General features: G+C 33.5%; 2 protein-coding genes across 2 annotated transcripts in view; one reads left to right on the top strand and one right to left on the bottom strand.

The window, feature by feature from the left end:
* LOC140441466 (uncharacterized) overlaps positions 1–27,447 on the top strand; it is a 232,316-nt gene that overhangs the window by 67,641 nt on the left and 137,228 nt on the right. Inside the window, exon 2 of the mRNA XM_072532609.1 lies at positions 24,847–24,914. The gene's annotated coding sequence lies outside the window, so the exon portion shown is untranslated. The remainder of the gene's footprint in view (positions 1–24,846; positions 24,915–27,447) is intronic.
* LOC140437751 (chymotrypsin-2-like) lies at positions 16,750–23,776 on the bottom strand. The gene is made up of 5 exons (XM_072527454.1): positions 23,701–23,776; positions 20,136–20,326; positions 19,320–19,411; positions 17,427–17,629; positions 16,750–17,106 (listed from the first exon to the last, which is right to left on the bottom strand). The coding sequence occupies exons 1-5, from the start codon at positions 23,741–23,743 to the stop codon at positions 16,841–16,843; spliced, it is 795 nt and encodes a 264-aa protein (XP_072383555.1). The 5' UTR covers positions 23,744–23,776; the 3' UTR covers positions 16,750–16,840.

Consider the following 27,447-nt stretch of genomic DNA (forward strand, 5'->3'; position numbering starts at 1 on the left):
AAACCGTTCTCGAATTCGCTGAAGGGTTTTCCTTACACCAAAATGCCCTCCCGATGGACTGTCGTGTAACTGACGAAGTACTTCGGCTATTCTGCTCTTTGGGATCACCAACTGTCTTCTTTTCTCTGAACCGTCATCATTTTCCAGGACTCGTTTGAGCAAGCCATCTTCGATGATAAATGAGTCCCACTGGGCCCAATACGTCTTAACTACTGAGCATAGGTTTGATATTTCCTGCCAAAGTGGTCGACGGTTTTCCTCTTTCCATTTTCGGATTTTCTGTATAACTGGATCTCTCTCTTGTTCTGCCCTTATCTTAGTAGGCGTCCAGTCGTCGTTGACAATCGTCGTTCTTAGCACTGCTGCTTCCTTGGATTCCGTTTTGTTGCAGTGGGAACACTCTGCTGGGCATGGCCTTCTGGAAAGAGAATCAGCGTTTCTGTGGCTAACTCCGGCCCGGTGCTCAATCTTAAAATCGTATTCTTGGAGTCGTTCGATCCACCTGGCTATCTGACCCTCTGGATTCTTAAACTGCATCAACCACTTAAGGGCGGCATGGTCGGTTCGGATTAGAAACTTTCTGCCATAGAGGTATTGATAGAAGTGCTCTACTGATTTAACTACTGCTAGAAGTTCTCTTCTCGTGACGCAATAATTCCGCTCAGGTTTTGAAAGAACTTTACTAAAATATCCGAGGACTCGTTCCTGTCCTCCTTGAATCTGAGACAGCACTCCTCCAATTCCCACATTACTTGCATCCGTATCTAAGATGAACTCTCCTTCTGGCAGTGGATACCCTAAAATTGGTGCTGTTATTAGATGTTTTTTTAAGGTCTCAAAGGCATTTTGGCAGTCTGTATCCCAGCGGTATTCTCTTGCTTCCTCTGTAAGTCGCGTTAATGGCTTAGCGATATCTGCAAACTTCTTAATAAACCTCCGGTAGTAAGTACATAGTCCAAGAAAACTTCTCACTTGATGTTTGTCAGTTGGTTTTGGCCATTCCTTAATGGAATCGATTTTTCCCTTATCCACGGCCACTCCTTCTTTACTGACTATATGACCCAGATAATTGACTTTACCTTGAAATAGCTGGCACTTCTTGGGGTTTAGCATCAATTGGGCAGCTTTAAGTCGATTAAAAACGTTTTCTAAATTCCTCAAATGATCTTCGAATGTCTCCCCCAAGACGATTATGTCATCTAAATAAACCAGGCATGTTTTCCAAGATAACCCTCTCAACACATTTTCCATAAGCCTCTCAAATGTCGCAGGAGCATTACAAAGTCCAAATGGCATAACGTTGAATTGCCACAATCCAGATCCTGTGGTGAAGGCTGTCTTTTCTTTATCGACTGGGTCCATTTCTACCTGCCAGTATCCAGACTTCAAATCTAAAGTAGAAAACAATTTACTTCCAGCCAATGTGTCCAATGTGTCATCGATCCGAGGCAGAGGATAACTATCTTTCTTGGTAACGTTGTTCAGCAAACGGTAATCCACACAGAACCTCGTCGTTCCGTCTTTCTTCTTAACCAGGACCACCGGAGAGACCCATGGGCTCGTAGAAGGTTCTATCACCCCGTCTTTCTTCATTTCCTGAACAATCGTTTCAGCTTCCTCTCTCTTCGCCTGTGGTAATCGTCGAGCTGTTTGACGAATTGGCTTAGCATTACCAGTATCAATTTTATGCTTAACAACGGTAGTTCTTCCCGTCTTTCCTCCTTTCGGTACGAAAATATCACGATACTGCCGCAGAAATTCCCTTAATTTCCTTTTCTCCATCTGATTTAGAGACTGTCCTGCAACTGCAACCATTTGGTCGAATTTGTCGTTGGAATTATCAGATGTTGTCGCCTGACGGATTATGGATGTCACAGGTACACAAGTTCCTACTTTTGTCTCTTTCTTTATGGTCACTGGGTAGTCGTTGACATTGATAAGTCTCACAGGAATTTCTTTAGCCGAAGTCACCAATTCCTTTCCAATTATGATTCCACGGCCAACCTCATCGTCGTGGTTCCAAGGCTCCATCATAACAGGTCTCCCTTCGTCCACAATTCCCTGTAGCCGCGCTACTATGATCGTTTCGCTTCTCGCAGGCACGACTGTATCTTCTGTAATGGCTGCTTGCACAGTGTTATCATTATGTGGATGGAGAAATACCTCCTCGTTGCCAACTTTGATTACCTTATTCTTAAAATCCAATTGGAATCCATGCATATTCATTACGTCCATTCCTAATATAACATCCTCTTCGATGTCAGCAACTATAACAGTATGGACGAACTTTTCTGCTCCAATTCCCAATTGTACCTGGATTTCTCCATGAATGTTGGCATTTTCACCTGTAGCGGTCCGAAGTCGCAACCTCGTTGGTAACAGTTTCTTACGGCTGTTTATAACTGTTGGACGTATAATGGTTCTGGTCGCTCCGGTATCCACCAACAACGTATGTCTTTTACCATTTATTTCTCCATCTACATATACACTATCTTCACGACATTTCAAAGAAGCTATTAGTATGAGAGGGTCTTTGGAAAAGTTTTGGGTCGAAGCTGCCCCCCTAAGGCTGACCCGTTCTAGTTTTCCTGATGGTGAGTTTCTTGATTTGCGTCGTACCTAGGGTGTTTACAGGAGCTTCGTACGTGTCCTATTTCGCCACAATTCCAGCATCTGATGGTCTTCGTTTTCTTATATGTCATGCTTTTCATCATATTAACGAGCTGGTCAAGTTTATCTTCATCTCCTTCCTCTTTTACAGTCCTAACTTTACTGTACCCGCCAGAGGCCTGCGTAGCTGACTCGTATTCGAGGGCGGCGGATAAGACATCAACCAGCGTCTTGTGACGAGCTAATCGTAGTGTTCTCTGCATTTCATGATCACGAAGACCATCAATAAACGTTTGAACGGCCAATTTTTCCATCATGTCTTCGGGAGCTGTTGGATAAGCATATCGTACTAATCTGGCAATATCTACCTCATATTCTTGAAGAGCCTCATCTTTCTTCTGTCTACGATTTTTAAGCTGCGACTGATATACATGCTCCAAATGTTCGTGGCCATATCGCATATTTAACCTCTTCTTCAGTTGTTCGAAATCATCGGTCTCCTCTACTGCTATGGTCTGAAGCACATCTAAGGCATCTCCTCGAAGAGCGATAGTCAGGTTTATAGCCTTTTCTTTTTCAGACCATCCATTCGCTCTTGCAGCTGATTCGAACTGTTTCATGTAGTTGTTCCATGACGATTTTCCGTCGAAAGTTGGGACTTTGACATGCACAGAACTTCCACTTCCTTCAAATTTCGGCCGTGTTTCCAACTTACATTTCGTCTCGTCTTCTTTTATCTCTACTCTAATTGGATTGTTTCCTCTCTCTGCTGTCCCTGTTTCCTCCATCTTCCTTTCCATCTCTTTCCATATCTTTTCTTCGAAGGCCAACATATCGGCAGCAACTTGGTTTTTTAACGAAGACACTCTATCGTCAAGAGCAGACATCTCAGAAGTGACTTTAGAGATGTTAGCAGAAACTTTGCTTTCCAGAGAAGAAATCTCGTTAGAAACTTTGCTTTCTAAAGAAGCGATGTCGCCGGAAACTTTCGAAATATCGCCAGAAACTTTGTTCTCTAATGATGCGATATCACCGGAAACTTTGTTCTCTAATGATGCGATGTCACCGGAAACTTTGGAAATCGACGAGAGGACAGCATCTTCAAATATATAAGTCTCTGGATCTAGTCCTTCTTCTAGCAAAGCGTTCTTTAGTCGTTGGACTAACTCAGCCTTTTTTCCGGTAGAAGCTAATTCTCTGTCTTCAAGATGTCTTCTTAAATTAGTCACTGTCAGCTCATAAATCGTAGCCATTTTCACAATTTATTTTATATCACACTTGTATTATTATTATAAGTCTAATTTATGTTCGATCCCACTTCTGACACCATTTGTTGTGAATTTATTAATTGTTATGTCTTTAATTTATAATGTCTTTACTAATTTATTATATTGTTCCTACTTTAATTTATTAAAAGGCACGATAATTTATATAAGTTTATTTCTCACTAAATAATACACATAATTTATTTAGGCGAGCGTAACATAAATATCGCGAGCGCGAATCTTCTTTATTAACTGTCCCTTCCAAATAAAATGTCCTTTATATATGCCATTGCCTTTACGCTAGAATCATCGAACAGCCTTCTCGATTAGCCGGCGAAATTATAACGGTAAGGCAAACGGGTATTTTTACATCGGCTCGACCGTTTCTGGAAGGTCCTTTCAGGTAAATTTCTGCCGGCTAATAGAATACTCTCGTAAAATCTAAAAACAGAACAGCATTAGTCATAATATGTACGGTTATTTTAGGCCAGGATAATTATCGTAACACTATTCTATTCTATTCTAGTTTGATTCTTGGCACCAAAAATGCCATTTTGATTTCTAAACATAACGAACCGCCACCAGTCTTCGAAGAGAATATTATTATGATTATCACATTGATTTATACTTGGTTTATTCTGCATTGAAACTAATTACAACCAATCATTTGTTATTCTTCTATATTTGAAATACTATTAATATGTTCACTAATATAGAAAAAATATTATATATGGCAAGAGCTCTTTAATTTTTAGCTAATTTCAATATTGTGTGATTGATGTCACAGCTTGCCCGTCCTTCATTAATGAAAGGTGGTCCCTCCCACTCTTTTACCTTTTTGAGGTGTTAATAACTCGCAAACAATATCTGTTAAAATGTCATTGCTTCTGTTTTTACTCAAAACATCCGACTGTTATTTATGGTGTAAATTAAATAAATCGTGTTATACATAATATGATCTTTTTATTTGGGTATATTCCGCTAATAACCACTCTTCTTCCTCTAGCCTTATTTTTTATTTTACGTGATTCGAGGAATAAAAAATCCCGTTCGCCATCTCTGGTTATAGTTTGTCCCACAGTCAAAGACCCGTATAAAGCGTCCTTTCCGCCACCATTTTTCCACGAAAAGAATTTTGGATCTTGACATAAAAGCATATTTAACGCTTCGAAATTGCCTTTATATTGAAATCACCGTATCGATTCGATCGGAAAAATGCTCTCCAACAAAAGCTTTCCAACAAATCTCGACTCCTTTTTCTCATACCGTTAAAGTTATTTGAATTGTTGTATGAGAGTAAGTCCGGATATTTAGACAAATTGAAAAACGGGAGAGAAAAAAAAAGGAAAAAATATTTATGGAAGTTTCGAGTTTTAGGAAGGTTCGTTGGAAGTTATGAATAAAGGAAATTTGAGTTTATTCATTTTTGAGTGCAATAACCTACCAGTATATAATATTTTAACAACAGGAATGAAAAAATCCGTGTACTCGTAAATTAAATCAAAAAAATGACGAAGCCTTCTACACTTCACTACTACTTCTAGACGCCAATATTCAGTATTGAGTGCGTTATAAACTCCCAAAGTAAACAAAAAATTAATAACAGGAAAAATCCCAGTGGTTGGCTCTATACCATAGTTTAAAAACTTAAAAAATAAAGTAGACAACTTCAAAAGTATATTAAAAATTTTTAAACAATTGAAATTATCCAAATGAATTAAAAATTTCAGAACATTTTCGGTCTTGTCAGACCAACATCAGTGAAAACATAAAAGTAAGATAGGTAAAAGAAATTAAATTAGACTTACTCACAATTAATTTAATTTTACTACCCAAAAACGACAGGTTTCGCTTTCTAAACTTTGCAAAGCATCTTCAGGTCAAACGGTACCAAGTAAATTAAATGCTGAAATTATAAAAAGCCCATATTAGGGTGCTGTCTTATAAAGATATAGATAAAAAAGTTATACAATAATTATGCCAATATTACGTGTCTGTGTTTATTAATATGCATAAAATTGATTTAGCAGACAAAGTAAAAACCTACAAATTGGTAGAGATAATCTATTGAATTGTAATAAATTATAGTCCATTTCCATCATATTGATAGTACATTATGTATGCAAATCCCTAAACTGTTGATACGGGTGACTCAATGAAAAATAGATATTTGTCAACAAGTTTACAGAAGTATATAGGAAAACAATTTTAAATTGAGTATGACCACCAGGTATAAAGGTTGAAGCAGAATAGAATACAATAGTTTTGAGGGTTACTAATCCCTAAATAAAGTTGTGAGTGTCGGAGTGATGGAGATTAACAGGTACTAATGAATTTGCAAGAAATGTAAGATGTTTATTTTATTGGTTATATATAAAATAATTTGTGGCCATAACAGGGGCCGATTTGTAAAAAAATGAATATTATTTTAATCAAATTCCATTTTAGATTTACTGCTTTCTTCAGAATGTTGTTTATTTTAATCAAATTCCATTTTAGATTTACTGCTTTCTTCAGAATCTAAGGAATCTTCAACTCCAATGTTAATTATTATAGGTTCCAGCATTGCATCAGTCATATTATCCAAATTCCACATTTTATTTTCTTCCTTGTGAGCATGACTAACAGCATTTTTCCAATTTTCTGGAGTTACTTTTGATAAGGAATGTTCTAATAATTGTTGTATGTCTTCTAATTTAAAAGTTTTGTTGTTGCGTCCGACTTCACCCTTTACTTGAGACCATATATTTTCTATCGGATTCAGATCACAGTGGTATGGGGGTAAACGTAAAATAATTACATCACGGTTTAATGCCATTTCATCAATTATATATTTTTTATAAGCTGCTTTATGTTGCCTTACAATAGGTAATAATTCCTTTTTTGTCGAATTCTCCTTGTACTCAATCGCGTGTTTATCCAACCATTCGATTATCTCTCCTTTTTTCCATGCTGGTGTTGGCAATTTTTCTGCTAGTCTTGAATGGTAACTAGCATTATCCATGACTATGACAGAATGTTTTGGAATTAAATCCAACATTTGCTCAAAATATTCTTCAAAAACGTCAGCAGTCATTTCCTCGTGGTAATCTTTGGTTAATTTTAAGGCAAAACTTAATAATCCACCATTGACAAAACCGTATTCGTTTCCAACATGGGTTATTATGAGTCTGCGTCCTTTTCCAACGGGAATATTGTTTATTCCAGTAGATACACCTTCGATGAATGCCTGACGGGAACTTTTCACATTTGTATCAACCCATAGATATGGTACAGTATAACCTTCATTTAGCCAAGTCTCGTCCAAATAAAAAATTGTTTTCCCTTCTTCTCGGTACTTTTTAATAGTTCTTAGATAATCTCGTCTCCAACATACAATGTAATCTTTTTCAATTAAAACGGATTTTCTTCTATTCTTTTACCAACGAAATCCCATCTCTCTCAATAGTCCCCATAATTTCTTGTTGCTTATGATTGGTAACTCTTCGTTTTCTCTAATTAATGTTTGGATTTTGTCCAATGTTGGAAATTCTTTGTTAAAAAAAATGAGTGGACCCTGCGTCTTATCATGTTTTTATGTATTTCTTCAATTTCCAAGGGTTTACTCCCTCCACTCTTCTTGGGAGATGAAACAGTTCCTCCTTTTCTTTCTTTTAAGAATCTATAAATTGTTGCTTCCCCAACCCCTGTCATATTTGAACATATGTTAACGATTTCACGAACATTACTTAAAGGGCGTTGATGTACAAGTGCATCGTGTACATTTAATATTATATTTTTCTCTCTTAGACTGAAGGCACCTTTAAAACTACACTTAACCGGGATAAAACCTGTTGTCGACGTCATTTTTAAATGCAAATAACAAAATATCGACACCAAAAACGTAGGTAGGTAAGACATAAATGTACATCTACAAACTAAATGGAAGATGCAAACAACTTCTAATTTATAATATTGGCATAAGCTGTAATGTGGCATAAAAACTACTTAAACTATCATTAGTGAAGCCTTATCAGTAATTCCAGGTAATCGTTCAAAGAAGGTATTCTTTTTGTCTCAGGCGATAACTTGTATAGAAAACAATAATCACTTTTAAATTACTGTTTACATTAATTTATTTCGTGAAACATTGAATTCTCTCGTTAATCACCCGTGTATAATTAACAATAATCGTGTGGCATATATACCGACGTTTTTTACGCACAAAAAAAGGTATAGTGAGATTAGTGGACACTTATTTTACAAAAGATTTTTTAAAAGATAATGAATTGTTTACGGCATCTTAAAATATTATTTTTTTTTATTTATTTCAAAACAAGTATAGGGTGACGCCTATGGTTTTTTGACCTGTTGAGGATTTGCATACATAATGTGCTATCAATATGATGGAAAAGGACTATAGAAATAAACAAAATACTACTTACATGCCGGTATAAGAATTTTTAGATAATGATTCGTGATACATAGTACAACGTAATACATACGTAATACAAACTATCCTGTATTGCTGATAATGAGTGATCTTCGGTTAATGTTGTAACTGTCTGACAATTAAAGAGGAAGTTTCTTGAGGGGAGTGGAGGGGAGGTTTCCGTTCTACGTGCAAATTTTTAAATTATTATCCTTATTTCGTTTGCGAGTTCATCGTAGGTTAGACAGTCCGGTTTCTATCTTTATATCTCTCATAACAACTTTCCACCCGGGTTGGATACCGGATCTCCAGTTGAGTTGCTCGTTTTACAGGGGACACCAGCGTGAAGGTGTGAGTCGTATTTGAGTAGAAGAGGCTAATTGGAGTAAATTGGAATCAACGCTTTTCGCATTTTACCCCTTTATCCCCCAAATAAACAAACACACTGGATACGGTAGAACGAATTTATGAGAAATAAATGAATCTGTTTGAGTACGTTCTCAGAAACGTATTAATGGTCTTTTACAAAAATAGTCAAAATTCAAAATGATGTTATTTTAATTATAAAAATCCACCGCAAAATACTTTCAATACAGCCATCGAGATAAACACAAACGCCGTGTTAAACCATCTTGGATTAAAAGTTTCGGTCCAGAACAAAGATGATCCAAGATGATCCTTCATTAGCAAAAGGAATTCGTGAAATATCGCCTTCTTTTATAATCGCGCCGAATTATTGACGAAAACTGGAGCAAAGAATAACAGGCGTCCAATTTGTAGGGGCGACGGATTATAAATTTTCTTGAGTCTTCTTTACACCCCATTTGGTGATTAAATTTAATTATGACCCGAAGAAATGCCTATACTAAAACATCCCAAATTGGATTTTTTTCCCGCCGGCATCGGCTTATTTTCACTAAATAATCCGATGACAGTATTGGACCTCGTAAGTTACTAAAAAGATAGATGACTATGAAAATTTCAATTTTTTTAATGTATATTTAATTCACTGCAATTTGGATTTTTATTTATTTATCACAATTATTTGACTTGGCATATATCTTCTGATATAATGGAGAAGTTATCATCTGTCTCATAGTTTTGTTCAATTTCTAATAATTTTCATTTTTTTATATTTGCACCTCTTAAATATTGAATTTGAGAGTAAGTTGTAGTATTTGATAATGAGTTTCCTTTAATACCTGACTCACAGAAGGTTTTTTTCTTCATTTACCAGATATTTCAAGAACTCTATTATGAAATAATGATTTCTCTCCTATAACAAAATATGACTTTCTATTAAATGCAGACTTTTTTGAGTTTTCATTGGTTTATAACAAGAATCTTAATCTATACATTCTTTGCATTTATAGATCACCGGATTCTTCCAGGGAACTTTTTCTTAAAACCTTATAAATTTGTTAGACGACCTGCCCAATAAAAGCAGAAAAATTCTATGCGGTGACTTGTTTGGTTTCACAGTGCATGTTAATTCTTCTACAAGAATTACTAAAACAACATCAACCATAATTGATTATATTGTCTCAGATTTCTTACCCCTTGATGCACGCTCTACAATTATTAATGCAGGACTACTTGATCATGAAACAGTATATACCGAGTTTAACACTCTTAACAAACAATCCTCGAAAGCCCAACGTTTAGGTAGGATTTTTTCCGTTCAGAACTTTCGTAAATTTCAAAATTTGTACTTGAATTCTGGGTGGCACTTTCCCTTTGTGGACGTGGACTATAATTTCAGTGATTTTTTAGATAGGCTTGTTTATATTTTCAATAAGTCATCTCTTTTAACTACAATTAAGTCAAAACATCACAAACCCTGGACTACCAAAGGTATCCGCATATCAGCCAAGAATATGTATTTACTACTGCACATCAGGAGATTTACTACCAACGTCTTTGTCACTGAATATATCTACAAGTACAGAGGAACCTATCTAAAACTAATCAAAACAGCTAAAAAATGTATTATCAAAATCATCTGGGAAGTTCTAAAAATGTTGCAAATAAACTTGGTACACAATAAACGATCTTTGAAATAAAACTAAGACAGCTCAAACATTTTCTCTTCCAAACCCTGAAAATCTAAGTAAATATTTCGTTAATGTGAGTAAAATATACTATCAACTATTTTGCCACAACTAGATCCTATTTCCTATCTCCCCTATTCAAGAAAGGTCTCGAATTCATTCTTTATAAGACCAGTTGATAAATCTGAACTGATCCAGACAATCAGTAGTAGCAAAAGCATATATTCCAGTAGTCCTAAAGGACTATCCAGGGCCGCCGCTAAGGTATTGGCCGCCCGTGTGCAACTTAATATTTGCCGCCCCCTTCCAACACGTTAGACATACATACTATTATTTAAAGAAATGTGCAGCAGATGCATAATATAACAATAATAATTTGTAAATAGATAAGTACTTACTTGAACATTTAGACTAATCTCCATGATCCAGCGTCCATATATTATCCTAATGTATATCCTAATATCCTAATTTAAACGTCCATTTAATTAAAATAAACCGTGAATAGAAACATAAACACATAAAAAAACTAAAAACGCACTTTTCGGGCTTTCGTCTCGGAAAACTGTTTGACAATTTCTTTAATGTCCAATGTCACACACACTTCATGTTCTATAGATAACATTGCAGAAAGCAGAAACACATCTTACTTCAATTGTTATTTGTTCAACGTGCTCCCCAATGTTTTTTCTCCATTTCATATAATTTTTGATGAGCAAAGTCAACTGTTAATCCTTTTTTTTAATGTTGTAGATAGTTTAAACAGTTTTTGAGAATATTTTATATGATCTGCACCGGATTCATGTCTTTTTAAAATAATAGCTAAATGTTGCCAGTCACTTACCCCATTAATTCCACTAAGTAATTGTCGGCTGCCTTCATCACAACAAAACAGTTTACAAGGTGCACAAAAAACAACATTTAGTGATAATGAGTAAAGTAACCACGGGCGATGAATTTGGTCTTGATTAGGTAATGTGCGATAATAATAAGTTTCTGAAAATTTGCTATTATTTGTATCTCTGGGGAAGTTAATTTTTGTAATTTGCTGAGAAAAATTTTTAACAACAAATTGAATTTCACTTGGATTCATATTTGCAGGCCATTTTCCGGGATCATCTGAAACCAAGTATATGCTGGAGCTTCCTACACTGCAATCCAGATTAACTGGAACATTAATTATTCTGTCTTGGTTGGTGGTTTCAGGTTCAGGCGTTTCAGCATCACCACTCGCACTATCGCTATTATTGTCATCAAATCATCCGTCTCTATCCACAGGAATATTCAATTGTTTGGTACTTTTTTCTATGGTTTGGACTTCGCTTGAAGTTGAAGGTCCTAAATTTATATCCGAGTCTTCTATATTTTCATGTATGTTTTTCATCAAAAAATGATTCCAGTGCACCGCTAAGTTTTTTTCTCCTCAGTTTTTGCCTCTTTTATTTTTCTATATTAAAAACCAGGGAGTCGTTTTCTTTTTCATTCGGACATTTTGAAATTATCACTTAAGAACGAAGCTGGGCGAATTTAACAAAATAAATCCAAAAACACTGCAAATAAGTTGTCCAAATAATGTTTCTCCAAATAATATGTAGCCGTAACGCGTATACGAATAAAATTGCTCTGTTCTCGACGTTACTTCGAAATACAGTACCTACTGTGCAAAAGAAACGGGTACACTACTATATTTTACAAACAAAATCGTTTATCAAAAGCTTGTCTAAGCTTTCTAGCTTAGACAAGCTAGAAAGCTTAGACAATTATCATCTAATTCTCAACTAAGACTGAACATAAGACATAATAACCCATCTATAAACATAACCATAGGAACAATATTATAAAAGAAACTTTACAACCACTTGCCTAAATTCTTGTAAAGTATCTACGTATGAAATCTCAAATAACTGAAGTCCGAAAGCCGCCAGCCGCTTTGAATTAAAAAGTATTCCCGAAACTGCTTTATGCACCTGTACCTGCAAAAGGGCGGCAGTTCATACAATAAATAATATTTTCTGACATTTTTTTAGATTAGGATGAAAAAAAGAAGTATAGATGATAAATGAAACGCATTTAAGTATTATCACGTACTGAATAATTATTATTGTTTGGAATATTAGAGTTCACAGAATTATCTGAATTATTACTATTTAATTATTTTCGTTTTAAAAAAGTATTATCATCAGTGGACTGCTTTTGGCCGCCCCTATTGTTGGCCGCCCGTGTGCGGTGCAACACAATAACACATGGTAGCGGCGGCCCTGGGACTATCCATAAAAATGGGACTTAAATCTCTCAAAAAATGTGTTGGAAGTATTGGTTTCACTAATAAATTAATGATTCGTTTGAAAAAGGTATATTTCCAAAGTGCCGAAAAACAGCCATTATTATTCTTAATAAGAGTGGTGAAAAATAGAATGTCTGCAACTATAGACCTATTGCCTTACTACCGGTCCTATCCAAAATTATTGAGAGACTTATAAAAGTCCGACTTACGTCCTTACTCATTTTTTTACATTTTATCACAAAGTCAGTTCGGCTTTTTATCCAATAAATGTACCAGTGATGCTATGTTTTCCGTACTACGCTTCTGTACGCTATGGGAGATATTATTTTTGCTGTTAGTTTTTTTGCCGATTTGTCTTTTTATCATTAATATTCATCTTATTTAATTGAACCTAGTCTATAACCTTTAATTTCGCCAATATAGTATTCTTGGAATAAAATAAATATCAACGAAGCAATCGACTCCAAAGTTTTATGCGAAAGGCAAACAAGAAAGTTGAAAAACTTTATAGCTACAAATTCTTACTAAAACTAAAAATTAAATTAAAACAGTTAAACCATTACAAATAACTTGGATTAACTGCAAGCTTGACCCAGAACAAAAAATTAAATCGAGAATGCTCAAGCTAGAGATAGTTTCTTCAAGATGAGTGGGCTACTCTGCGATACGTATACTCGTATATAGTACATCCACTAATAATTTTCCAACATAAACATGCCTCATTCTGGTATCAAAGAGACCGCCTTTCAAATCAAGGTTGTCAGACATATTTCCTAAAATTCCTAAGGTTATATTTAAAAAATATGCTCTATTCTCTATTCGTTATTATTGAATTGCTAGTCAACGAACGACACTCTTAAAAAATAATATGAACATATTCTCAAAAAATATATCTATAAATTAATTAACTAGGTACTAATATTTCCATGGACTCTTCACTAATGAATTAAAGCAACCGTGAACTTTGTATATATTACTTATACTCTAAGTAATTTTCGAATATCGGCAACATTGTAGTCTGGAGAGAATTTGAACCTTCCGTCCATATCGACGTTGCCATGTTGGTGAATTTAGCGGTAATACTTTTATAGATATAATGATCGACTTTTAAGAAATCAGACAACTTTTAAGAATCCAAGTTCTCAAAAACGGTTTCAAGAATTGTATTATTTTTTTCCAAATTTCATTGATTTTATACCTTACCTGGAAACATGAAAAATTGCAGATATATTAATATTAATATTAAAGTTATATTCACTAATTTTAAACTCATGCATTATGACAACAGCGAAGCGCAAAGCTATAAATCGTAATGAACACCTGTTTGTCTCGCTATGTGACACCCTAAAATATTTCCTTTTGCAGAGGCGGAGGCTTATTATAAGGTAAGTAATATTATATTTTTCTAGGATGGCATTTTTTAAGATGCGTCAACTTCTGTGTTATCAATAAATAATGACAATTATGTTAATGACAGCTCTGAATTAAAAAATAAAGATTTGCACGTACAATCCCAAAGAATATTTTTAAATATGTATGAGTGTTTGAAAAAAGAAAATATTGGGATGGCTGACAATGCAATTGTTCTAATTGTATCTAATGCATTGCTATTGTCGGCCAAAAATATAACAAAGTCTTCTGCCGATTATCACGAAGATATGACAGCCGATTTATTTGAAAAGTGGTTTGTTGAACAACTCTTGCCCAACATTCCGCCGAATTCAGTGATTGTTATGGATAATGCTTCGTATCATTCCCGCATATTAAATAAAATACCTAATAATAACACGAAAAACGACGAAATTTTAAAATTTATGCAACTTAAAAACATCACTGTTCCTAAAAAGATTCCAGTAAAGAAAGAATTAATTAGAATGATCAAAAGTCGGAATTTTAAAAACGAATACGTTATTGACACCATTTGCAGCAGGCACGGCCATACTCTTTTGCGATTACCCTCATACTATTGCATTTTTAATCCAATTGAAATGGTTTGGGGTACCGTAAAAAAACGATTGCGAAAATATAATCAGTCACCAACATTAAGCGCAATGGCCATTGAGAATATTCGAGAAATAATTAGTGGCATTAATAGCGATGTGTGGAAAAATTGCGAAGCTCATGTTGTAAAAATAGAAAACGAATATCCTGTTTTACCGGCAATAGCACCAATAGTTATCCAACCTGGGAACGATTCGACTTCAGAAGACTCTGACGATTCTTTTCAGTCCTTCTAATTAATTTCTTTACAGCTATCGCGATGCATCTTGAACACTAGTATTCATTATTATAAAGTGTGTCGCATTTAAGATGAAGACACCTTTATATATCAGCTACTAAAATACATACAGATTTGACATTTTGCACAGTCATACATGTTGATAGTGCACATTTTTTTAAGATAGTCATCTGAAATTTAAATTTTAAACGCGGCTTACTGCGAATCCACAAATAGGGTAAATTTTCGATATTTTGCTTCGCGTTAGAGAAATCGGAAAAACTTATTTGGAAAACTTGTTCCACTTATTGTAACCGCACATACCAAATTTCATGACAAAATTCGCAATTTTAGTTTTTCAGTATTATTTGTAATCTCGATCCTAAATCTACAATTGGCTGTCTAAAGATGCATCTCGGGACAGCCAACTGTCCGTTTTAGAATCCTGACTACAATTGAAGAGCTTATTTCCAAAGTGTCTTAAATCCATATAATGAAATCCATGAAATTACAGATTTTCATACAAATTTAACATACAAATTATACAATTTTACAATTTTCATATGCACTTTTAAATGGTAAATAAGAAGTTGTTTTGGTACATATAACTTTATTCTAGACTTGAAGAAATCTATAAAGTTTAAAAAAAGAAAATTAAAAAAAACGAAATTTAGGATTTAAGACACTTTGAAAATAAGCTCTTCAATTAATGAAAAAAGTAAAAGTGCGAATTTTGACATAAAACTTTGTTATGTGGGGTTATAATAATATTTGGAACATCTTTTCCAAATAACTTTTTCAGATATCTCTAACTCGAAGCAAAATATTGAAGAATCACCCTGTTTGTGCATTAACAGTAGGCCGTGTTTAAAAATTAATTTTCAGTTGACTATCTTAATTGCTGGATAGACAATCTTTTAAAATTTTCTGACAGAATGAGCCATTATTTACAGATAATTGTAAAAAAATATGATGGTTTATGTAAAAACTAAATAATAAGTCCAATATTCTTATAAATCACTAAAATTAACAAGCTTTAATTTGAAAGAATTAATTTGTTATTTATTCGATGTTGTGAGCCCGAACTGATTCTGTCCTTTGAAGAGTCCTATTCAAAAATGCCCCGTTTAAACAAATCGAAGGTTGAAGGGTGCCGGACGTTTTTGCCGGAAACAGTTCAAATTCAAAAGATCACCTTTTTCTGCTACGGAAAATATTGCTCCGATTTCTCACCAAAGTCAATGTTGATACTTTAGTTTAGATACTCTTGAATCTCAAAAATACTCATTTACATATTTTTCAAGCCTCGAAAATGCATATTAGGTATCGCATTTTTCGGATTTTAAATCGCCTATATCTCCAAAACTAACAACTTTTGAGAAAAATGACATAGATCTTATTTAGAGTCACCCAAAAACCTAAAAAATATTTTTGGAGCACAAAAGGTGATATTTTGAATTTGTTTAAAAAATTGTTTAAACATTTTCTGCCCAAAAATTGAGAAATTTTTCTGAATATAATTATGTAAAAATTAATAAAAATTATATGATTTTTCTTGAAATATGCGTTTGATAACTGATCCCTTTTCTTAATTTCCAGCCAATGGTCGGCATTGGCATCAAAGAATCTCAAAAGCCGACGCTTGGCAAACTGACATTGGAAAAAGTATAGATATTAAACTAAGAATGAAACTTCTTATGTAAAATATTTTGTTCGGTCTGTTGTTCTCTACAGACTCGACACGTGGACTCTAAAAGTAAAGAGTCTGAATAAGTTAGAGGCATTTCAAATGTGGGTGTACCGGTAAATTTTAAAAATTCCTTGGACTGCAAATTGTTGTTTAATAATCTCATACACATACACAAATCAGAAGCCTTTCTTATATTCAACTTAACATACTAAAAAGCCGCTAAACAATTACTATTGTTTAATAAGATTATAAATTAAATATCAGGAATTATATACATTCATTTCGGGCAATTCTTAGTCATTTTGGTCTTAAATTTAAGCAAAAGTCAACTCCTCGTCAATATTGTCTTGTATCCAGCTAATAAAAGAACTAACTTTTGGGAATAGTGCTATAGATTCATTTTGTGCACATGAGAGATGAGTTCCCCATGAAACAACTCCAATCAGTACGCTGTTCTGAGTCAAAGGTCCACCACCATCTCCAATACAAGGGCCGTTTCCTGGAGATAGTGTACACACTTCGGTGTTGTTGTATTTATATGCATCTGGTTCATTTTCTTTCTCAAGTGTTTGCATGCAATCTGAAAAGTAAAAACAAATTGATTACAATTTTTCACAGGCATTAGTATAAAATCCATAGTGGGTAAATAACTTTTAAAGAATTGGGGCTGATAGATAAGTAAATTGACTTAACGACAATCATTCTTTGTTCTGTACCGGAAGGAGAAGACTACAAATTACACTATTAATGCTTATTTATGAAACCGACAGATCAGACGTAAATTTTTTATTATTGATATAAGCATTATGCATATGTAGCTAAGTTACTGGATTTATTTATTCAGTTTAGTTATTGAGGTATTGCATTTATTTTATTTAACAGCTTTACTCTTACACCTACCGTCATACTCTACTAATGGAACGTGCACTTTCTTTAAAAGATGTCCTGAGGTATGATCGTCCACCTGTCCCCATCCGACAATTGTTAAATATCTCCAATCGATTGGATCATAATCAGCTACGGGTAGGTTTGCTGGTTGAACAAATTCCCCAAATTCAAAAGGTGGATCCACTTTCACCACAACAAGATCGTATCCGTGTGCCCTTAAAAAAATAAATTAATATATTTAGAAAAAAGAAGATCAATAAATAATTGTAAAAAACGGTAGTAGTTTCATCTGTTTCATCGGTGACTTGTTTTTACCAACTGATGCACCTTCATGTAACTGACTTTGTATTTCTGATACTGTACTTTTAGGAAGAAACAGTTATAGTGAAAATATGACTGTTAGTAAAATCGGTGTCAATGATAGTAATATTCATCCATTAGGAATTAACAATTATATAATAGAACGAGTAAATAATTATCAGTATCTAGGAACAACGCTAATTCTAGTCATAATTCTAATCATAATCAAACCAGAGATATTAACAAGCGCATCTAAATGACAAGAGTTGCATTTATTAAAATCAGATCATCTTATAAAAACAGAAGTCTTTGAAAAGATCTTACATTAAAAGATTGAAAGCTTTTGAAATGTGGTCTTATAAGTGCTTGTTGAAAGTTTCTTGGACTAAACGTCATACAAATAAGGAAGTATTGAGCCTCGCGCTGAAGTAGGAAAGCCTACAGAAATCACGTGAACTAATATTTCCCATCAAGAGAAAATATAAGAATACTTTTGTCATGTAATCAAAGAATAAAGATATACCCACCCTACTTCAGCTGATCATGCAGTGTAAAATAGAGGATAAGAGATCGAGAGGAAGACTGCTGTGATTTTGACATTTGTTCACCATTTACATTATTAACTAAAACTGACTGTAGTTGTATTTTAAAAAGTTCTGCAAGATAAATTGCTTCTCTAAAATGACTCTTAACAAAAAATAACGAATTACTGTTCTAATGATGAGAGGGTACGGTGACAGAAAAAGATCTTATTGTAAAGTAGCCAACTTGTTCAATGATACTTTCCCAAACCGTTCTCCTATTCATAAGGCGACGGTACAAAAACTGTAAAGCGATTTGAGGAATCTGGAGAAGTAAAAGATATATACCGATTAGGTAGACCGAAAAGAGTTACAAATGACAAGAAAACTTTGATATAATGCAAAGTTTTGTTGAAGATCCACATACATCCTCACGCAGGGTTGCACAAGTACATCAGGCTTACGTGTATTAAGTAAGAATAAATTTAAACCATACAAAATTAATTTATTGCAAGAATTAAGTAAAGATGACTTCGATCGTAAATTAGAGTTAACTAAGGTAATGATGTATAAAATTGAAAATGATGAAAATTTCGTTAACAGAATATTTCCAACTTTTTATATAACAAATACACACAAATTAGAAATGTTTGGAAAAGTACTTAAAATCCTGGCTAATTGTGACATCAGAGCATAGGTAGTCCATTCCACGAACTGATTTTATAGACACAGAGATGCCCTTCAAGAATTTACGGAGTTCTCGTCGCCCAATCAGCTGTTCTCATTACATAAGCCAGCAGAGGCATGTTTTGAGTATTAGTATTCATTTGTAAAGATTCTACGCGCGGTTACCGACGTAACAGTATTTATTATTTTTAAAAAATACAACAAAACAATAACAACACGTGCATTTCAGTAAGAAATTAGATCATTTTGACGCTTTATCCGATTTTGGATGGATATTCATTTATACCGAGCATAAAGTATGCTGCTAATTGTAAAGAAATAAATTATAATAATGGACTTACATAGATCTTCTGTTAAGTATTAATTTCAATTCTAATAAGAAGAGTGCATAACTTACGTATTTTTTTCATAATTAGGATGAATTCTGTAATTTACTATATTTCTAGCTTGTGCTTGTTCATCGTAAAGATCGATCATTCCAGCGTTGACCTTAAAATTAGAATGAGAAAATTTAATATTATCAAAATTATAATAAATATGCCAACTTAAACAGTGATCGTTTTCTAAAACTGTACTTGATTTTAAAACGTTTCAAGAAGGTACACAAAGCCTCTTTTTTCATCTCGGCATTTCTTTATTTTACGTAAATAATGTTGCTTGTGTATCATAATCCTTATAGATTCCATAACTACCATTATCTTATCCAATTTTTTATAACTAAATCCGATTTTAATTAAAACACGCCTCAATGTATCAATGGATTTATATGGGTAAACCAGATATGTTTTCGGCTTCTCCTGAAGCATTTTCAACGTTTCAACTTTGTTGTCCTGATAAAATTCGTAGACAAAGCAAAATATAACGTTTTTATTTGCCTTATCAAGCTTTTTCAGGCTTTGTCCAATTATTTGACGTTTAACACAATGATTAATTACATCCCCAGTTGCAATAACTCGTAAAACTGTCAAACGGGCCAGTCTGGTTAGTTCACATATCTCTATCACAATATTAGAAGTAATTTATTATGACACCTAGTTGGACGCGATTACTATGAAATCTATCAACATTAGTTTGTGTAGCAAATTATAAAGCCAACAACGTAAGAACCAATCCAAAATTATGAATAGTTCCCATTATTTTAAGTATAAACTTTAAATTATTTGGCCTTTTAAAATGATGTAGTTGACTATTTTAAAATTCTCTGCCAACTTACCACGACCTCGAAAATATCTTCATATGTCACACAATGAGCAGCAGTGAGTATCCAACTTTTTGTAAGAATACTTGATCCACAGACAAGAGTGATATTTCCAGCAAACTTAGTCGTTAGTGCTGCAGCATACGGAAACTCTCCTTTGACAGCATAGCTACCGCCCACAATATCCAAATTCGGTTGCTCTGCAGCTAAAAATGGTAAAAATAGAATGACCACGTTTATTACAATATGGATTGTCACTTCTGGTTGATTCAACAAATTCAAAATATATGTGCATAATAGAAGTTGAAAACAATGAACTAAAAACTACAAAAATTCATAAATTTGGGGCAACTTTGCCCCCAAATATATATATTTGTTATAGATTGGTAAAAATAAGTACTATCAGTTTACAAATAATAAAAATGCGATTTTTGAAAAACTAAATATTTATAAACAGTTGTATCTTTGAATCTACTAAATGGATTTTTATGGAACTACTAAATGGAACCGGTTCATACAATTTTTTTCCTTATTTGGGTAAATTTTAATAATTAATTGAAAATTATAAAAGTGTTCTTTTTGTTCCTATTGACCTATAAAATCAAACTTATCTTTTGCGATTTTATAAATTATTTCATGAAAAAGTTAAGAATATAACAAAAAAAAAAATGAGACCTTGCTAGTTAAAATCGGTCCTCTGGGCTCTGAGATATAGCCCTCAGATATAGGAAAAAATGGCTATTTTTGACCTTTCTGAGGGACATATCTCAGGCTCAGTGATACCTAGAGGGCTAAAAAATAGCTATAGGCTAATTTTTTAAAGTTCAATGATAAAGACTAAACTGGTATGGCCACCTGCAGAGAATGCCTGAAAAAAAACGAGGTAGACCAAGACGGTCGTGGAGAGAAGATGTCGAAGATGCAATGACCGACAGAGATTTAAAAACTGAAAATTGCTTCAAGAGAAAACGCAGGAAATTAGGATGCGAGAAACGGCGCCAGCTGTAGAAGATTCGCCTATTATATATACGTAGAAAAAAAAACTTTAAAATTAAAGTCGGCGACTGCAGTTCCTTTTAATTCGAGATCCTCGATTCCCCTACATATGTTTCGAGGTTTTACCTCTCATCAGGAAGACTTGTGGTAGCTGGAATATGAACATGAAAAGCTGTTCACCTATATGGCTCTTTTAGGAACATAACATGTCTGAGTACGCTAGTAATGGTCTCTATATGAAGCTGCAATAATTCAGGAGAGTTCCTTCGATGGCGAATAAAGTGAACTGTATTATCCTATAGATTGATAAAAATGAATACAACATCAAAACTCACTATAATACTAGTACATTTTGAAGTAATTGGTAAAAATTACATAAAATTTGCTACGCTTTTGATAGAGATCTGATCTAAGTCGTACAAGTACATTAATCAATTTAATATATTGGAGTCATTTCAGTTCAGTGAATTCATTAATGGTGAAAATAAAATCGCCAGTCACTGAAAGACTATTTTTCTTCAAACGTCAAATAATGATGACATTACTTATCTAACTTGATCCTGTCAAAGTTTGATGTCTCCGCCGGCAGCAGTTTTTTTTCCCATTTCTTTACGGCGGAGGGAAAAATGTTGTCATGGCAACAATATGAAACATGTCACAAAGCAACAATACAAATGTCATTAACAACAATTAAACATAATTTTTATTTATAGTAATATTAAAAGTACAATTAGTTAATGAGGCATTTTCAAAATTGAAACCGTGCAAAAATGTTCCCGACTCTTGATACGCATTGGTAATTGTTGATGATACTGATGGTCAAGAACAACTTTCAGCTATCATTCCCGATGTTGGCGAATCATGAGGGTTTAAAATTTTTTGAGCATTATCGTTCTTATTTCTTATTGAATCCTCTATATATCCTTCGTCAACCGTGCTTGATTTCCAGCCCCCATCTCGTTTGAGGCATTCTAGATTTCCGCCTTCATCAATTAAGAGTGTTGCTGAAGTTCGTCGTAAAGAGTGACCCGTGTATGCGCTTGCATCGTTTAAATTTAAATAACTAGCTACTTTTTGGGCTACTGCGCTGATCGAATGTATTCCCATGACGCTTCGGTAACACTTTCCATTTTGGTACTTGATAAAAAATCGGTTTTCTGTGAAATTTTCAGGCCGCAGTGATGCATACTTTTTATACAGTTTAATGTAGTTTTGACCAATTATCGTAAAAGATCTAATTTGTCGTGTTTTACTGTCTGGGATTTTGATAATTGTTACATTTTCTTTATCCTCAATGTCCACAGTCTTCATTTTTACCATTTCGTCGCATCGACAGGCGCCGGTAACCCCAATTAACAAAACAGTCTGAAATATTTTTATAATTTAGTAGAGTATACTACATGCTTTGCAATATAATTTTTTTTTACCTTTAATCCTAAATACAACTTATCTGGCGCTTCAAACAAAAATTTATCAAACTCGTCTTTAGTGAAAACTTTAGACTTCTTTGCAGTATATCCTTCGCCTTTTTTCAGAAAGGCACGTAACTTTAAAAATTTGCTTATATCCACATTTTTTCTAATAACTAACTCGGATTTTATCATAGAGTATCGTGACCACATTGTAGAAGATTTTCATTTATTTTCATTTTCCATTACATTAAAATATGCCAGTAAAACGTCTTCGGTAACTTGCCGTACTCCTCTTGTATCGCACCACTCTTGGAAGTGCTTGTACGCTAATCGATACTTTATTCCGGACTTGGAGGGCCCCAAACGTGCTACTGCATCATTAGCCGCGGACTCAATTTCGTTTAGGTTTTCCATTTGCTCACTAAATTTGCGCTTGCGGTTGCAACAACAATAAACTGTCTTTAATAATTGCAAACAACTGTCAAACAACTGTAACCAGGGAGACGCAAATCCCACCGACGACTTAATTATTTTAATTTCTAACATCTAGACGACTTTGATAGTTGTCACAGTTAATTTCGAGTAAAAATAGCGTATGAATTGTACTATTTATGGTTGAAAATTTCTACGTTTGAAGAAAAAATAGTACACTTTATTCGACAAAGAAGCGACTTTTCTTGACTTGCCCTCTATTACGCGCCTTACTTCGTTCAGCGCGTAATATCGGACGCGTCAAGAAAAGTCATGCTTCTCCGCCTCATAAAGTAATATACTATTATTTATATTCGTATAATAACAAATACGACATTTCCACTACTAGAAAGTGATACATATTATGACGTATAATTTTAGTAACATTGCTGAAATTCATCAAATTCAATAGTATATGCCAAGTTATGAACAGGAATCTAGAAAATAAAACCGGCAAAGATACACTGATCAAATTCTAGAATTAACTCAACTCAGACACATTGAAGTAAGATCTGGGCAACTACAAGAACACATGAAATCCGAATACGGACATAAGAAATAAACTGTTTAAGATAAGTTGAACTACTCAATAAAACAATAAATGATGACCTAAGAACTAAGCTTGATTCTAAATGAGATAATAATAAAAAAAGACAATCATAATTAAGTTATTATATTATGCTAATATAAAAATTCCTTACCTAAAGCTGTTGAAAACGAAAGAAAAAATATCAACAAAATCATTATCAAATGATACTATAACAAACTAAAACTAAAAATTGAATTTTATAGATTATATTATATTATCATTAGATATACTAATATTCAATTCTAATTTTCCGTCTTTCTTTTATTTATCGATGGTACTTCTGTTTCAATGTTCAGAGACTAATTTCCAATAAACAGATATAGATCTTGTATGCACTTGTTTCTCCAGAACAAATAAATCCTTGTAGCAGATACAGATGGTTATCAATAAACTATCGAAAACTTGAAAAAAAATTAGTGGTCCTTTAGAGATAGATAAGATAAAAATAATTTGTAGATTATTTTTACTTCATTAAGTATCTATATTCGATATTATAGACAGCTATTAGCATTTATAAATATAACTTTCAGAGTAATACGATCTACAGAAATAAGGTTTAGATATGGCAGTTTTCCCATATCCTGCATATAATTATATCAAGGCTCTTTATAGTAGCTTCGACAGCTTTATAAAAATATGGTAAATCAACTTACGAAAATTAAATAGGAATCGTCCTACGCAAGGTAGAATACAAAAGAATCAGCAAAAACTATTAACAAAAAACTGAACATATCAAAGAGAAGGAAACAAAAAAAAATAGATTGGATTCCGGCAAGAAAGAACAAGAATGATCAAAATTTTGCATTAAAGTTAATACACAAAAATATTTAGGATTATACAATCGAATGGTCTTTTTGGTCACCAGATTTGTCTGCCCTGAATTTATCTTTACGGTAACTTTACTGAGTATTTTACTGAGTCTGTTGTCTAATAGAGCTACCCGGCACAAACTTTATTTTTGATTTTCGAGATTTATCGGTCAGCGACAATAAATCTATCCTCAGTTCTATTTCTTTTAGGTCTATAAAAACACAAACACTTTTAATGTATTTCATTTTGCATGTTTTGTTAAACAATAATTACATCAGAAGTTTGAATTTGTCCTTATGATGAATATGTGACGAAACTTGTCCAGGTGACAAACATATTCACTGAGTGCAGTAAAACTGGATATAGTAAATCGTCTTTATTATTATTTTTCATAGTTCAGCTATATTTTTAATTACAAATATATTTATCATTATTTTTTTTCTTCTAGAGAAAACCGGCTTACTTTCCACTCCAATTTTCAGTTGGACATGATTGCTATAACAAAAGATATTCAACGTAAGTAAAGTCTTCATATATTTTAACTACATATTTTTATAATACATTTGTTTATCAAAAACACATTAACCAAAAGTAATTTTAAATAGGAGATAATCACAAAAATAAAATGACTGGAGCTAATTATAATTTTTATCAAAAAATATATGTACAAAATCCTGTTAACCTCTTGTGAATCTGTCAACTTTTTGGTTTATATTTCGCATTAACTTTTTGGTTTACATTTGGTTGTGTGACTTTGTTTTCTCCATAATATTTTTCCATTATTTCCTCTTTTTGGATATGGACTTCCATTCTCTAAATCCTATCTTTCTTTGGTCTTCTATTATCTGGTCCCCCCATCTCGTTTTGGATCTTGCTCGTGATCTACCTATTACTGGTCTCCAGTTGGGGATTTTTTTGACAACTGCTTCGGGCTCTCTCCTTTCTAGATGTCTCATGCATCTGAGTCTTTGTGACTTCTGACGATGTATTCTTCTTTCAAAAGTTCGAAAATTACCTAAGTTTAGTGGACTTGCTATTCTTCGAATTATTTTTCTCTCTAGGATCCTTAATCTTTATTTATCCTTCTGCGTTAAGCACATATTTGTAGATATTATAATTTGGGCGTATTATTGCATTATTCCTCTGCTCTAACATTTTCTTATTATGCCATTTTTTAAAAATATGTCGAGCTAATCTTCCCTGTAATCGTACTTCTCCTTTTTGTCGGATCTTCTTAGGTATTTCTCTGTCAGATATTTTAAATCTGTTATTAACTGCTTTTGTTTGGATATTACCTCTTTTTGTTTTGTTCTTCGTCTCTTCCTTGCAGTTGTTTTTTTTTATAATTGTATGCACCGAGAATTTCTTTCAAACTTTCCAAGCCTAGATACAAGTAAGTACTTGTGCACTACGAGAGGTAAGACATTACGAGTGCTTGTGTTTACTACAACGACTATTTTTTGCCTATTTAACTTCAGCAGACAATGGATTTTCGCGGGTATTGTACCAATACCGTTTAAGCTATTCATAATAAAAGAGTGGTTGTACTTATCTGAAATTAGCAGTTGGGTATACCACAGGTTAAACCATAAGCATAGAAATAATCTTTTAAATAGATAAATATTTATTGCCTATTTTTGTGAGAATTTCGAAGACCAATATATTTTAAAAGAGATTTATAATTTTGGTCTAAGTTCATATTAGAAAACTTGCTTTTCCCTGATAAAACCCCGACGCCACTGTATCTTAGAAGAGGTCGACAGCCATCGTTCTTTAGAATTTCTTTCGTTCGCTAAAAAGTTGAAGGAGGATCAAATTCTCAACTATTATATTTCTAAAAGGCATATTATATTTCCTGCGACTTATATTATTCGAGGTACATACGACGTAATAGAATCTCAAGAAGTCCTCAAGATCGTTCATAAATTCCTAAAAGCAAGATATTTCCCTATAAAGTTCCTTCTTCTATTTATCATGATTTTACGATTCAAATAACTTTTTTGCGTTTGCTGTATAGAATGTCGTTTTCTGATTTTTTTTTAAACAAAATAAGTATGTTCACTTATAATTCACTGCACTGTAACGAGAATTAAACTTAAGATTCAATTTATTTCCATTTTTATTACTAGTTATACAATTGTTGTTTTAGTCTAAAAATAAAACTATGGTTAAAGGAGTGTTAACATATCTTAAAAAACGTATGAAAAAAATTATAAAAGGTAAAAGTCAACATTTTGGTGTTCTTCGTCCTTTATTCCTGTTGCTCGAATACGATGACCTTCCATCATTCACACCTTTTTTCATACATACTTTTTGTGAGCTCAGCCAATACTCCTCTTCTCTTAGTTTTATCCTATTTACTTTTATTAACCTTTCATTTTATTCTGTACATTTAAAAATATAGACAAGACTAACTTACATGAAAAGGAAACTGGTCTTTTTATACCTTGGACACAGAAATTCCTCCCCAATGATTGGAATATTGGAATACTTTGCACCGTACAGAAAAAAAGAGATCTTGAATGCTCTATGAATGCTCTAACCACAGAGGAATTAAGTATAAATTATTTTCCACCGTACTATGTCACCTTATGACACCATATGCAGAACGGATAGTAGGAAAATACCAGTAAATCGACAATTCATCAGATTTTAGAAAAACACTAGAATATGGCATAGATATTCATCACATATTTATGGACTACAAAGCAGTCTACGACTCTGTAAATAGAAGGGAAATGTTCAAAGCAATGAAAGAGCTAGGAATACCAAATCAGTTGGTAAATTTAACAAAACTCACTCTTGAAAAAGTTGAATGTAGAGTACGAATTCAGGGTAAACTGTCTGAACCTTTTGAAACAAACCAAATAACGAGCTGCGCCAGGGAGACCCTCTCTCCTGTATACTGTTTAATCTGGCTCTGGAAAAAGTAATACCTACGTATGTCACAAATCACAACCATTGGTTCAATATATAATAAATCAGTGCAAATCCTTGCTTATGCTGATGATATCAATATTGTTGTGAGAACGGAAAACGCTGTAACAGA

The sequence above is a fragment of the Diabrotica undecimpunctata genome, chromosome 1 (assembly GCF_040954645.1).
Source record: "Diabrotica undecimpunctata isolate CICGRU chromosome 1, icDiaUnde3, whole genome shotgun sequence".
In the NCBI taxonomy this organism is placed as follows: Eukaryota; Metazoa; Arthropoda; class Insecta; order Coleoptera; family Chrysomelidae; genus Diabrotica; species Diabrotica undecimpunctata.